This window comes from Pezoporus wallicus, unplaced genomic scaffold (genome assembly GCF_028554395.1).
Source record: "Pezoporus wallicus isolate ANWC-B61680 ecotype Strahan unplaced genomic scaffold, APGP_CSIRO_Pwel_v1 contig_12129, whole genome shotgun sequence".
In the NCBI taxonomy this organism is placed as follows: Eukaryota; Metazoa; Chordata; class Aves; order Psittaciformes; family Psittacidae; genus Pezoporus; species Pezoporus wallicus.
In genome coordinates, this window is record NW_026642642.1 from 560,053 (window position 1) to 572,875 (window position 12,823).

Sequence of the window (12,823 nt, forward strand, 5' to 3'; positions counted from 1 at the left end):
GTGCTGTACTCCCACATTTAGCCTCAAGCTAAGCAGCTCCTTCCTCCCTCCCAGATCTCTGTCCCCCTGCACAGCAGCCACTGGGAGCTCACTGGGGAGCACTGTGTATGCAGGACCCACACACCTCAGCCAGCCCCTTCTCTGTCCCGCAGCACGAGGGGCACAACCCACCTCTGGAACCACTAACACCCCTGCTCCCACAGCTCCCAGGGCTGGAGGGGATCCCCAGCACTGCAGGCCAGCCCTGGGCAACACTGCAATGGAGCCAGCCCAGAGCGGGTGGCAGAGCAGGAGAACCACTAAATGTCTCCAGGGGACGCCCCATGCCCTGCTGCAGGGTGCCCTGCCAGGTTTCAGGGAGCTGAAGTTAATCCACACATGCCAGGATGGAGCTGGCCATCCTGGCTGCCTGCCCCTGCTGGTGCCATGCCTTGTGCTGCGCAGAGCCTTGTGTAGATGTTTCTGTTCTTGCAATAAAGGTATTAAACAAAGAGGACGTCTCCAGCCTTTTGACTGTTGTGCAAGGTGGGCTGGGTCACCCACTGGGAATGGAACCGGAACAAGGTGCTTGGGAAGGATGAGTTTTGCACATCTGGATTTTTATTAGACTTTCATTAATAAAGAAAAACTATGGAAGGGTTTGGTAGAAATGGGGAGCTGGGGGTTGAGCAGGGAGACCTCCAGAGCACAGCACACATTCACTCCAGCTCCCTAAGGATCCTGAGACCAGCAGGATGACTTCATACCCAGGAGGGTGAACAGAGAACAGCTTGCTGTGGATCATCACTGTGGTGCTGCCACAGCACATGGCCACAGGGACACAGGACACCAGCACATGCTGGCAGCACAGAGCTGGCCTGCCAGGACCTACCTTCTCTGGGTGAGGGTAGGGTTGTGCGTACAGGACACCCCATGCAAGAGGCAGGATGTGTGCTGGGGCAGGAAAGCAGGATCCCACCCAGCCCATGCGGACAGACCTCTGCTTTAGGGGTCTCTCTGTAGGGGCACAGCCTTCACACGAGGCTGGTATGGGGCTTCACTGGAAAAGCTCCCCTATCCTTTCCTTGGGCTAGGACTTTCCCTCTTGGAAGCCCCTCATGGGGTAAAGGCACGTCAGGCTGTTCTCTGGGCAGCAGACTTCTTTTTGGTGAGTGCTGGGACTGCACCTTCACCCAGGCAGAGAGGATCCAGCTCCCAGCCAAGGGCTGCAGCACAAGATACCACAGCAAGCACAGTGCTCCTCCACCTGCAAGCAGGACAGACTTGCCCAGTGACTACAGATGAAGGGGATATTGGGATGTGCGTCCTGCAGCACGCTGGTGACAGTTCTACCTGCCATTCCCACCGGCAGCACATGCTTTAGCACCACAGGCCCTACCACCTCTCACCACCTCAGATGGTGATGGAATTAGTACTGGAGAACTGAGACACATAGGAAGCCAGGATGGGGTTGGTGGGAAGGACTTTGATGGGTAAATCCCAGCTGAAAGTGTCCACTTCCATCTGCTCCACCCCAGTCCAGGTGATGGCCTCTGGCTGGCTCCCACGAACCAAGCAGTTCCCCGCCGACTCACCGGAGGTCACAAACTCAAAGTGCAGCCTCCACTTCAGGGACACTGTGGGCAAGACAGGGGGTCAGCAGCCAACACCACAAGGGACAGGGACAGCAGCTGCCTCAGTGCTGTGTACTGGCAAGGGGACACGCAAATAAACCCGCTCCTTCCCCCAGGGCACAGTCCTCCTATGGGTACAAGCAAGAGGGGGTCCCTTCCCTGGTGCCACTAACCAATGTTGGTGGTGAATCCCGGGGTAGAGCTGAGCGGGATGGGCAGGCTGAAGCTGCTCTGGGCTGTGTGAAGGCAGGCCTCCTGATGGCGGGCATGCGTGCTGAAGGACACGGGCTGCCCGCGCCGGCGCTGAAACTCCTCCTGGATGCTCTCCTCCGTCTGCAGGCTCACTGAGAACTGCAGGGCAATCACAGAATCATAGGATAATTTGGTTTGGAAAGGACCTTAAGATCATGCAGTTCTAACCCCCTGCCACAGGCAGGGACACCTCACAAGAGATCAAGTTGCCCCAGGCTCTCTTCAACCTGGCCTTGAACACTGCCAGGAATGGAGCATCCACCACTTCTCTGGGCAGCCTGTTCCAGGGCCTCACCAATCTCACAGGAAAGAACTTCTGCCTTGTATCTAACCTGAACTTCCCCTGTTTCAGTTTGAACCCATTACCCCTTGTCCTGTCACTACAGTCCCAGATGAAGAGTCCCTCCTCAGCATCCTTACAGGCCTCCTTCAGATACTGGAAGGCTGCTATGAGGTCTCCACACAGCCTTCTCTTCTCCAGGCTGAACAGCCCAAATTTTCTCAGCCTATCTTCATACCGGAGGTGCTCCAGTCCCCTGATCATCCTCGTGGCCTCCTCTGGACTTATTCCAACAGTTCCATGTCCTTTTTATGTTGAGGACACCAGAACTGCACACAATACTCCAAGTGAGCTCTCACGAGAGCAGAGTAGAGGGGCAGGATCACCTCCTTCGACCTGCTGGTCACGCTCCTTTTGACACAGCCCAGGATACGGTTGGTTTCTGGGCTCAAGCACAGCTCATGTGAAGTTTCTCATTGACCAACACCCCCAAGTCCTTCACTGAAGGGCACTCGCTCTCACAACCTCAAGCAGCCCCGGTGCAAAGCCCCAGGACCTCCATTTCCCAAACAACCTCAGAACTGGAGCCCTTTTCCTCCTTATATCCCAAGGGGACCTCAGCTGGGTCCCACTAGAAACCCCACAACAGCCCAGTGGCACCCCAATCCCTTCTTCATCTCCCTCCTGCCTCTCCCCACAGTGACCCTGAAACCAGCACTGACCTGCAGACACGGGATGTCTCCTTCTGAGAAGCTGAAGGTCCCAATGACATCCTCTCCGATCTTATACACGGTCTTAAAGATGCAGAATGTCCCCACCTTGCCACGAGTGTTGCTAATGTTATACAGGTCTGTGGAGCAAGAAGGGGGCAAGAAGAGAGTTGGGGTAGGAAAAGGATCTACTTCATACACTGCTCTGGGTTAACCACAGAGCACAGCAGATGTGATCCCTGCCTCCTGTTTGGGTGTGAAGGACAGACCCTGGAGGCAGCATTCCCATTGGGAAATGCCTGCAGCAGCTGCAATACACTGGGAAAAGGGCCTCTTTGGCTGAAGTAGGAGCAGTCTGTGACTGGCCAGGAAGAGCCAGGGAAGAAACTGTGACCCAGGCAGGACCTGATGGAGCTGCTCCAAAGCTCCAGTCAGGGCTTTGCTTTGCCAGCAAGGGTTCTGCAGCAAGCCCTGAGCTGTGCTTCACGCCCAGGTTAGGACAGCACGTTCAAGAAGGGGATATGACCTACGCAGGCTGCGTCGGGAGGTGGCCACCATGAGCAGCTCTGTTGCCAGGTCTGCCAAGCGAGAGTCTTTCTTCAAGCCCTCCTCTGCTTCCAGGAAAGGGTTTGAGGGTGCAACAGCCTCATCCTGTGGGAACTGATAATCCTTGAGCCCTGGGGAGAAGGCAAGAGTGTTAGAAGGACAGGGTGCAGCCAGACCTGTGCCTGCAGGCAGGGCAGCACGTGGCCTTACCATGCAGCACGAGGACACGGAAGGGTACCCGCAGGAGCTTGATAGGGGAGTTGACACGCTGGCAGCCGATGGTCAGTTTGTATACGTACTTCACCGACTGTCCCCGGAAAGAGGGAGGCCCGTCTATGGGCAGCGTCTCGCAGTATGAATCTGCAAGGAGCATAGAGAAGATTGAAATGTTGCTTTCCAAGGGCAAAAGAAAGCTTCTGGAGCTGTTGCTCACAGGCTCCCTGCACCAAGGGCTAGCACCAGCAGTGGTGCTGAACTATGGACAGTGCCTGGTGCTTTCTATTGTCTCCTTTTTCCAACAGCATGCCAAGCGCTTCCCTGGCTTCCCTGCACCACCGCACTAATCCTCACATCACATGCACCGTCATCCAGATGCTGCTTCCAGCACATGCAACCACACAAACCAACTCTTCCGCCTCAAAAGAATGCGAAAGATGTAAAATCCAGGAACTCAAACACATAAGAGCTAAACTTGCTCATCACGAGTTCAACCTGAATTTGTCTCTGCGCACTTCCTTCGCACACTGCTTCCCCAACGTGGTCACAACGCTGCAGCCTCCTCAGGGCTCTGCTCCATGCGGCAGAGAGGTGCTGATCAATACCTCATGCCACTTTTGATACTGGCTTTACACAAACCCCAAACTCAGCAACAAAAATTAGCTTCTTCCTGTGTTTTCCTCTGAAGCACTAGATCTAAACAGCCAAGAAACAAATCAAGAGACCTTCACAACAAGTTGTGGTACATCCCACTTGACAGACTGATGACTTGGACCACAAAGCCTCTGTCTCTGAGACCTCTGTGATGCTGGGGCTTGGCTTAGACCACATTCAGCCCCCTCAAAGCCCCTTGGCCACCACACAAACCCCAACGCTTCTTGACACAGCATGAACACTTCTGCAGCTTTCCCAAACCACACACTGTGCAATAAGAAAGGCACAAACAGTGAACTGTGGGAAGCCTCCACCTCTCTGGCTTGCCCACCATAACACAGATACACCCTGCCAGAGGAAGGGCACCATCCTGCTGTGAAACCACAGATCCTTCCCCACCTCTGGCACATCCTAAACATTGAGGCTTAGATTAAAAGCTAGGGTTACATTTTCAAACATAACTTCTAGATGTAAAATAACAGGACTGGAAGGAAGAAAAAAGCCCATGCTAGCGTGTAGTATCCACAAGCTGTCACACCTTAAAACACAAGCCTGCCCTGCTGGACTGGGGTGCAGATCAAGACAACAACTGTCCTGACAGGGAGGAAAATCAAAATACTTCCCAGGAAGGAAGCAGATTGCTTTTAACCCCCTGTATCAAGCTTAAAAGGGTGCTCACAAAGACCTTCATGCCCAGTGAGGATAATCTGAGCAGAGACCACCACTGCCTGAGGAGGATGAGTGGCTTGCTACCTGGCACAGGAATGTCAAGATTCAGGAAGTCCCAACTTCTGTGCATATCCCAAAAGGAAGCACATTCCTGAAGCTATGGATGCCTTCCCTACCCACCCACAGTACCCTCTGGCTGGGCTCCCAGCTGTGTCCAGGCTGCTTCCATTTCCTCTCCTCTCTGTGATCCACTAAATATTTAAAGGTATTACAAAACCAGAGAGGAGGCAGAGAACAGCCACAGAAATTGAAGGCTTCAGAAAACGTTTGATGGTGACATATCTAAAGAGCTCAGCCTGGGCATTGTGTCAAAGGGATGGCAGATGAGTCAACTTCAATATACAGGCACTATAACGAGAGGAATATATTGGGGAATAAGCTGGTGAGCAACTGAAAATAAGGCCTTTTATCAAGAGACGGCCTGACCTCAGCTGTATGTGCCAGCTCTGGCTACAGTTTAATAACATAGTGCTCTGCTGAAGCAGAATTAGGATTTCTTGGGTTGGTTTTACTATTTTTTCTTTTATTTTTTGCCTTTGCAAACTGCGCAGCAAAAGTCAAAACTTCTGAAAAACAGGAAATGAAGAATTAAGATACACACCCACACAGCCTTAACTCTGCCTCCACGGAGCTGGCAGGAGCCCCCAGGAATGCTGTGCAGGCATGCCAGATGCAGTCTCGCGTGAGAGGAACAGCTCCACAGGCTGATGGGATTGGTGTGAGCAGCCTGGCAGAGCCAGGGCTGTGATATGGGGGTTTCAGCACTGAAAAGCCCAGTGCCACACACTGCAGCACCACACAGCCAAGGGGAAAGGCTGTAACATACAGCCAACGAAGCTCAAACTGTTGGAAGAGTTTGTGTCATTTCTATGGAGGGGCATCCAAGTGCAAGGCAGATGCAGGCTGCTTGTGCCAGTGTCACACACACACAGTACAACACCACTGGGAAGGAAAGCACAGAGTATCACCAACTTACCTGGGGCTGAACAGCTTTTGCCTGCAAATCCAGCACACAAGGAAAGACTCTCAATCCATCCCAGCCACCTGGAGGTGGGACTGTAGTCACCAATCTGTTCTCCCAGAACACTGGTGAGCCAGCCTGAGATGCACAGGAAAAGGGGCTTCCCCCTGCTCCTGGGGAATGGGTGCTCCAGCCTCACACTGGCAGCAGCAAGGAGCACAGGAGAATCCCAGTGAGCTTCAGGCCAGCTGAGGTATTTGCCACCTTTCTTCTTTCAGAAAGCACAGCAGACCTTGTCTGCAAAGTGGCAGGGCCAGCTCCTTTCCCCAGCACACTGCTGTACAAAAGTAAATAACCAAACCTGCTCAATCTGCTTTGTAGTTTAGGAGACAGAGCCCCAGATAGCACTGCCCAACCCCACTCATCACCTACCCAAGCCTGACTGCTTTCACCCTGTCCACCTTTCCCTCCAGTCAGGGCCCTTCAAGCCTAGAAAGGCAGAAGAACCCAACTTCAACATCAGCATGTAACAGCCTGCAGCTTCTTGGTCTCACTTGCAGCTTTGCTCCCCAGAGCTCAATGCTCCAGCGGAAACCCTCCACCACAGGCAGTGCCTCTCCGCTCCCTTTGGTCTGTGACTTGAGATGTCTCCATCAACCATTCCCTAGAGATGGCTGATGCAGCAGATGCCTAGGACAATCTGAGGCAGCTCTCCATGTGCAGCCTGCACTGCCCAACTGTTACACTGCTGCTGGAATGCAAAGGAGATGCCACACGAACTCACATGCTGGGTCATGCAGTCACTGACCAAGAGACAAAAACACATACTTGTATTTTCATCACTGTCTGCTCAGGTAGAAGCAGTTGCCTGGAACAACAAAAACGAGTGGCTGCAAGCTCCTTGTGAAAAGGATGAAAATTTCTCTAAACAGCAAAAGGGAAAGCAGTAATGAAGGAGAGCTTAAAGGGGACTCACTGGAAGGACACCACTGGAGGGCTCTGGAGACATGGAGTGCTTTGACCAGAGAAGTGCTCACTTTTACAGCAGAAAAACTACAAGCAGCAGAAGACTGTGGTCTGAAGAGGAAGCACAGACTTCTGTGCTTCACACTCCAGTGTGGCTGAAGAAATAAAGGCGAGGAAGCATGGGTGTGTGTAAACGTTCCTTCAGCTGCAGACACATATTTCAAAATGTTTTATGCCCCACAGCTACACAATGGACCTGTGGCAAAGGCCACAGGCCAGGGGCAGGATGGAGGGACATGTTGCTGTATGCAGTGTTCGTATGGTGGAGAACAGACTATGGGTGAGGCAGCATGCTGTTCCTCAGCGCTCACACTCCCACCAAAGCACCTTGGTTTAGGAAGCACCAGGGTCTGCCACTCAAGCACTCAGGTCTGCAGAGCCAGCTTTGAAAGCGGGGCTCACCAGGGTCAAGCAGGGGAAGAGAAGGCAGGACTCACAGGACTTTGACTCCCCCGGGTCCAGTCGCAAGTCGCAGAAGAGAATCTTTGGTGGGGTGGACAGGATACACTGACCCCGCTCTCCTGGAAGAGAAAAAACACATTAAAGCTGCCCAGCTTCAGGCTGCGACCAGGACAGCCAGACTAGGAATGGGGAGAAGAGGGCTGAGAAAGAAAACACCTAAAGCCCCAGTCAGATCATTAGACATTCCCAGAACACCTGGACAGACAACCTTCCAAGCTTTTGCTTCAAGGTATTGTCACTTTTGATCCCAGTACTAGCAAGCTCCTGCAGCAGCCATCGCCAGGGAATTACACATGGAAAACAACACGGACTGCCCATTCACTTCTATGCATTCTGCTCTCAAGAGACACATTAGAGACTGTTAGATTCCTGCTTGCTGCGCTCTCACCATCCCTACCGAGGGTTACAAAAGTGGCACGCACCTCTGTTGGGCACGAAGACTGTCTCATTCTCTGCCTGTACATCATGCTTGCTGCCATCAGAGGGAGGGAGTGCCACCCGGTTCTCGCTGGCGTGAAACTGGCAGTGAATCTGGGCACTGGCCCACGCCAGCATCTCACTGGGAAAAGAGAAGAGCAACACTCATGTTTGTGCTTTAAACCTGGATTACAGGAAGCATGAACTGAGAGAAGAGCAGGTCTTTCTGCTCAGCTCCATGTGGGACTGCTAGCCTGGGAGAAAGGACTTGCTTCACCATCACTGAAGCCACTCTCACAGTCCCACTCCAAACAAGCCTTTGCAGCAAGCTCAAGATGAGGTGCTGACACAAAGCCACTTCCACTCCATCTGCTGACAGGAGTTTCACCCAAAGCCTGGCTCTGGGCCTGAAGGCTCTTCTTCAGCAGCAATATTTGCAGCCTGAGCCACAACACCTGAGGACAGCACAGACACCCCTGCCCTGAGAAGCCCACTGTACATATGTGGCAGAAGACAGCCACCAGTGCAGGTGGGCAGCCACCCCTTCCATGGGGACAGAGGTGAAGTGTCCTGTGCAGAAGGTCACAGGGATCCTCCAGCAAATATGCTGAGGTGAAGCATCTCAAGATCCGGTCCCAAGCCTTACTCACTGAATCATCTTTCTCATCACCCACAGCTTGGGACTGGCCACAGAGTGCACTCTTGAGAGAACACCTCTACTCATCATGCATCAGCCAGGCCTGGCAGAGGGCTTTCAGCCACAAAGAACTGAATCCCAAGCCAGAAGTGACACACAGAGCAGTACTCCGAGGCATTTTGGTAATAACAGAACCATCAGGGAAGTGGGCAAATTCAAAAGCAACAACTACTTAAAACCTGGGGTCATCTGCCCCTGCCCACAGTACCCAGTGCTGCAAGCTCAACACTCCCCAGGGCAGGCAGGGCACAGACGTGCTCCCTTTGCACAGCACCGTCCCCCTCAGGAACACCAATTTCTGTCTCTGTCAGGCCATAGGAGGACACTTCTGGGTCCTTCATAAGGACCTATTTTCTCCTCCTGATGCAAGGGACTTGCTGATGGCTGTGGTGGAGGTAAAGGTGTCATTTTACCCCTTTTCTGTTCAGCCACAAGAACTGGCATGAAAAGCAGCGTCATGTCCTGGACCCTGCTATGATCACCAGCGATTCCACAAGATATTTCCCCTGGCAGTACAGATGCCTCTCAGTTTTGAAAACACTCATCTATTTTATTTCAATAGCAGCAGAATTTTTATTTCGATTAGCCAATGTATGGTTCCTCTGGTGTTTTCTAACACCACTACCTGATTAGTAAGCACTGACACTACTTCTAGGTGGCACAGGGATTTTTTGTGGCACACAGGTATCTCTCAATGTGACACATCAGAGCAGTTAAACGTCCAGACAAACCAGAGGGAGAGGTGTGCTGCATTTGTTTCAGCTGACTAACAATGTGTTATTTGATCTTCTGTATGTGCTGGCTGCCTCTACACAAACACGTGTCGGTTACTCTACCCAGTTACCTCTAACCCCACAACTGTCATCCTGTATCTTCAAAAGCACCAGCATGACTTTTCCATAAGGGCTGCCATAAGGTTGTAAGGTATCTGGGAACATATATGGCAACAGAGAAAAAAAAAATCTTAAGAGACAATATTCACTAATTTTATATAGGGCCATGAATATATTTATATATATTTTATATATAGTCCATGAACATGCTGCAAGGGCTGGATCAGCTCTGCTCTGGAGACAGGCTGAGCGAGCCGGGCTGGTTCAGCCTGGAGAAGGCTCCAAGGAGACCTTTTAACAGTCTTCCAGTACCTAAATCAGAGCTACAAGAAATCTGGAGAAGGACTACAGGCTACAAGGTCATGCAGGGACAGGACAAGGGGAACGGCTTTATGCTGACAGAGAGGAGATTTAGATCAGACATTAGGAAGAAGCTGCTCACTATGAGGGTGCTGAGGCACTGGCACAGGGTGCCCAGAGAAGCTGTGGCTGCCCCATCCCTGGTAGTGCTCAAGGCCAGGCTGGACGGGGCTTGGAGCAACCTGCTCTAGTGGAAGGTGTCCCTGCCTGTGGCGGGGGGTTGGAACCGGATGAGCTTTAAGGTCCCTTCCACCCAAACCATTCTGTGATTCTACAGGCTCAGCACGATTACATTACCTTCAAATTCAAACACTGTCTTTTGACTCTTTCCCTCCCCCCACCCCCCAGTATTGCCTGACAACAAACTGCTGGATTGGTTTCATTTTTCTAACCAGACACCCAAACAAAATTTGCATGTTCTTTCCTACCAAACACCTGGTTGCTCTAGCCGACAGGGTGCAGAAGGATCCTGTGCTGGTGCTGAGGTCACTTCCTTCCTCTCTCACCTCCCCCTGTGGCTCCTGTAGCCCACAGGGGCCACGCTTCACACAGCCTTTGGGCAGAAGACCTTTGTTTCTTGTATACCACCACCAGATTAACTTCCTGGCATTTACTGACTGTCCTTTAGTTCTGTCCCTACACTTGAAATGCGTGCTTCTCGGTTCCACCACCTCCACCACAGCTTCTGACAGCCCTGAAAGCTTCTAGTCCCTGACAGGTCTATCTGCTTTTTGCAGTGACTGCGCTTTGGTCTGGCTCCTGCCTTTACGCAACCCACATTCTGTAAATTGGTATTTGGTGTTGCCACTCGTATGACTTCGCCAGGTCTCCTCAGTTTTGGTTGCCTGCTTCTTTATTTTAAAGAGTTTCCAAGTGGCAGTTTTCTGCAGATCAGGACACAGCTGAAGTTCCCAAATGAAGCTTCTGTAACTGCACTGTGAACCTCCAAAACTGCTCCACTTGCAGTCTCACATGTGTCAGAACTAGTCAAAACAGCACTGCCACCATACAAGATGAAACTCTGGAAAGGTAGACATACATCACAGCCGAATGTGAAAACTGAATTCAGCACGCAAAGTGAACCAGGAAGAAAAAGATGAAAAGTTGACAAAGGCAATAAACAAAGAAGCCCTACGGCACTAATACAAGACACCGCTTTGCTGCTGCTGAGGCTGCAAGCACTGGAAGCACGCCCACCAAAACAATTACGTGTGAAATATGTGCAGGTGGTGAAAAGACGCTGAACCTGACAGGTCTGAGAATGGACACTTCCCAGGGAGGGCTCAAGATGAGAAAGCACTCTCCACCCCTGGGAGAACCAGACAAGGCCACACAATCAGCGGACATGGATGCTTTGGGTGACTACTTACGACGTGGAGTCACCCACTGTGAGCCAATATAGGAAGCTTCCTTACTGTCACGTTTCCTCAACACCTCTTTCAGGCACAGCAATGATAAGGGGAGATGCAGCAATCAAATGCTGGGCCACAGAAAATGCTGCCACAGAAGGCTGCCTTTTTCTGACTATGGGCAGTGCTTGCCCCTCTGCCTGCCAGCTCTGGAGGCAGGCATCGCACTGATGTGCCAGCACAATGCTGGACAGAGAGAGCACCTTCCATAAACATAGGAAATCATGACATCTGGAAGTTGCTCTGTGAGACTGTCACCCTGGTGTAACTAGATATCCCACTTTGGCAGCCTGTTTGGCTTCATTTTCTGCTGGCAACCCTGTCACTGAGGGCTCATCTGAAGAGCAGTTAAAAGCAACTTTAACTGCATAGCTTTTTTTCTTGTCTCTTTCTTGAGGGCAGAAAACCAGAGTAATTACCTCAGTTTCAGCCCTGAAACAGCAATGGTACAAAGCACTCTTAAGGGAGTACTGCAGGCAGGGAAGTCACCAGTGGCTGAGCTAGCACCACTGTCCCACAGAACAGCCATGACATTTGGCCGCTCAAGAGGGAGGGAATGCCGTCCCCTTTGGAAGCACCCAGGCAGAGGCAAGGGCTCACTGGCACAGGCTGCCATACCTGCTGGCAGACGTAGATGAGGCTGATAACGGGTTGGTGAAAGTGATCACACACTCCAGCACCTCCCCTGCCAGGAACACAGGCCCACGGCCCAGCTTGGCCAACACTTCAATCATGGCTTGGACAGCACTGCTGCACACCTGCCAAGAAATAAAGGAACAGTGGGCATGGAGACAGGGCTAGGTGGTGTGGCAGAGAGGGACAGCAATAGCCAGGTGCAGCATGTGCACACGGGGAAGTCAGGGAGAGCCCCAATTCTAAACACGTACAGAACACAGACATTTACAGAGGTGAGAGACAGCTCTGGCCTGGCACACACATACATACACACACATGCACCACTACCCCTCCTCACATGCACAGGGAAGTTAGGGAGAGCCCCAGCTCTAAATATGTATAGCACACAGACACGTACTGGGGTCAGGGGCAGCTCTGGCCTGGCACACACAGACAGACATATACACTCCTCACACACATGGCAGGGGGGAGAGCAGAGACAGCCCCAGCTCTTCACTCACACACGGAAACCAAGCACAACCCTGGCCATACACACTGTTATACACCCCCTGCCTCAGCCCCACAGAGACTCAAGGGGGCCAGTACATACTGAGGGGGGTAAGGGCCAGCCCTGCCACCTCAACCCAGGCGGCTCAGGAGCGGCCCCGACAGCAAACGCACGCACTTAAAACACCCACCTGAGGGGTCGGAGACACAGCACCGCACCTTCCCCGCAGCCCTAGGCCGCTCCGCACTCCCTGCCCCGCACAGAGCCACCACCGCTTCAGGCCCAGCTTCCCCTCAGCTCTTCCGACCGGCTCGGCGGCGTTCGGGGCCTTTTCGGCAGCGTTCGGCGCTCACTCGGCACCTTTCGGGGAGCGCTCGGGAATTCTCGGGGCGCGCTCGGGAACTCTCGGGAACTCTCGGGCGCCGCTCAGCAGCGCTCGGCCGGGCGCCCTGGGGATCGCCGGCCGCTCCGGCGGCGGGGCGGAGCCGGGTTTCCGGACGCGCTCGGAGGCGCCGTGCCCCGGGGCCGCGGGCGG

General features: G+C 52.8%; 1 protein-coding gene across 1 annotated transcript; it reads right to left on the bottom strand.

The window, feature by feature from the left end:
- Window positions 1-567: 567 nt before the first annotated feature.
- Window positions 568-12,686, bottom strand: RGP1 (RGP1 homolog, RAB6A GEF complex partner 1). Its single transcript, XM_057431183.1, has 9 exons — window positions 12,479-12,686; window positions 11,784-11,923; window positions 7,872-8,008; window positions 7,425-7,508; window positions 3,612-3,761; window positions 3,386-3,532; window positions 2,868-2,995; window positions 1,787-1,964; window positions 568-1,616 (listed from the first exon to the last, which is right to left on the bottom strand). Exons 2-9 carry the CDS (start codon window positions 11,897-11,899, stop codon window positions 1,393-1,395), a joined length of 1,164 nt encoding a protein of 387 aa, XP_057287166.1. The 5' UTR covers window positions 11,900-11,923; window positions 12,479-12,686; the 3' UTR covers window positions 568-1,392.
- Between the last annotated feature and the right edge of the window lie 137 nt (window positions 12,687-12,823).

Coding starts and splice junctions, on each gene's coding strand:
- RGP1 (XM_057431183.1), bottom strand. CDS start 11,899: ATGATTGAAGTGTTGGCCAAGCTGGGCCGTGGGCCTGTGTTCCTGGCA. Junction 2,996..3,385: donor CACCTCCCGACGCAGCCTGC/GTAGGTCATATC, acceptor CTTGCTCCACAG/ACCTGTATAACATTAGCAAC. Junction 1,965..2,867: donor GAGACATCCCGTGTCTGCAG/GTCAGTGCTGGT, acceptor ATTGCCCTGCAG/TTCTCAGTGAGCCTGCAGAC.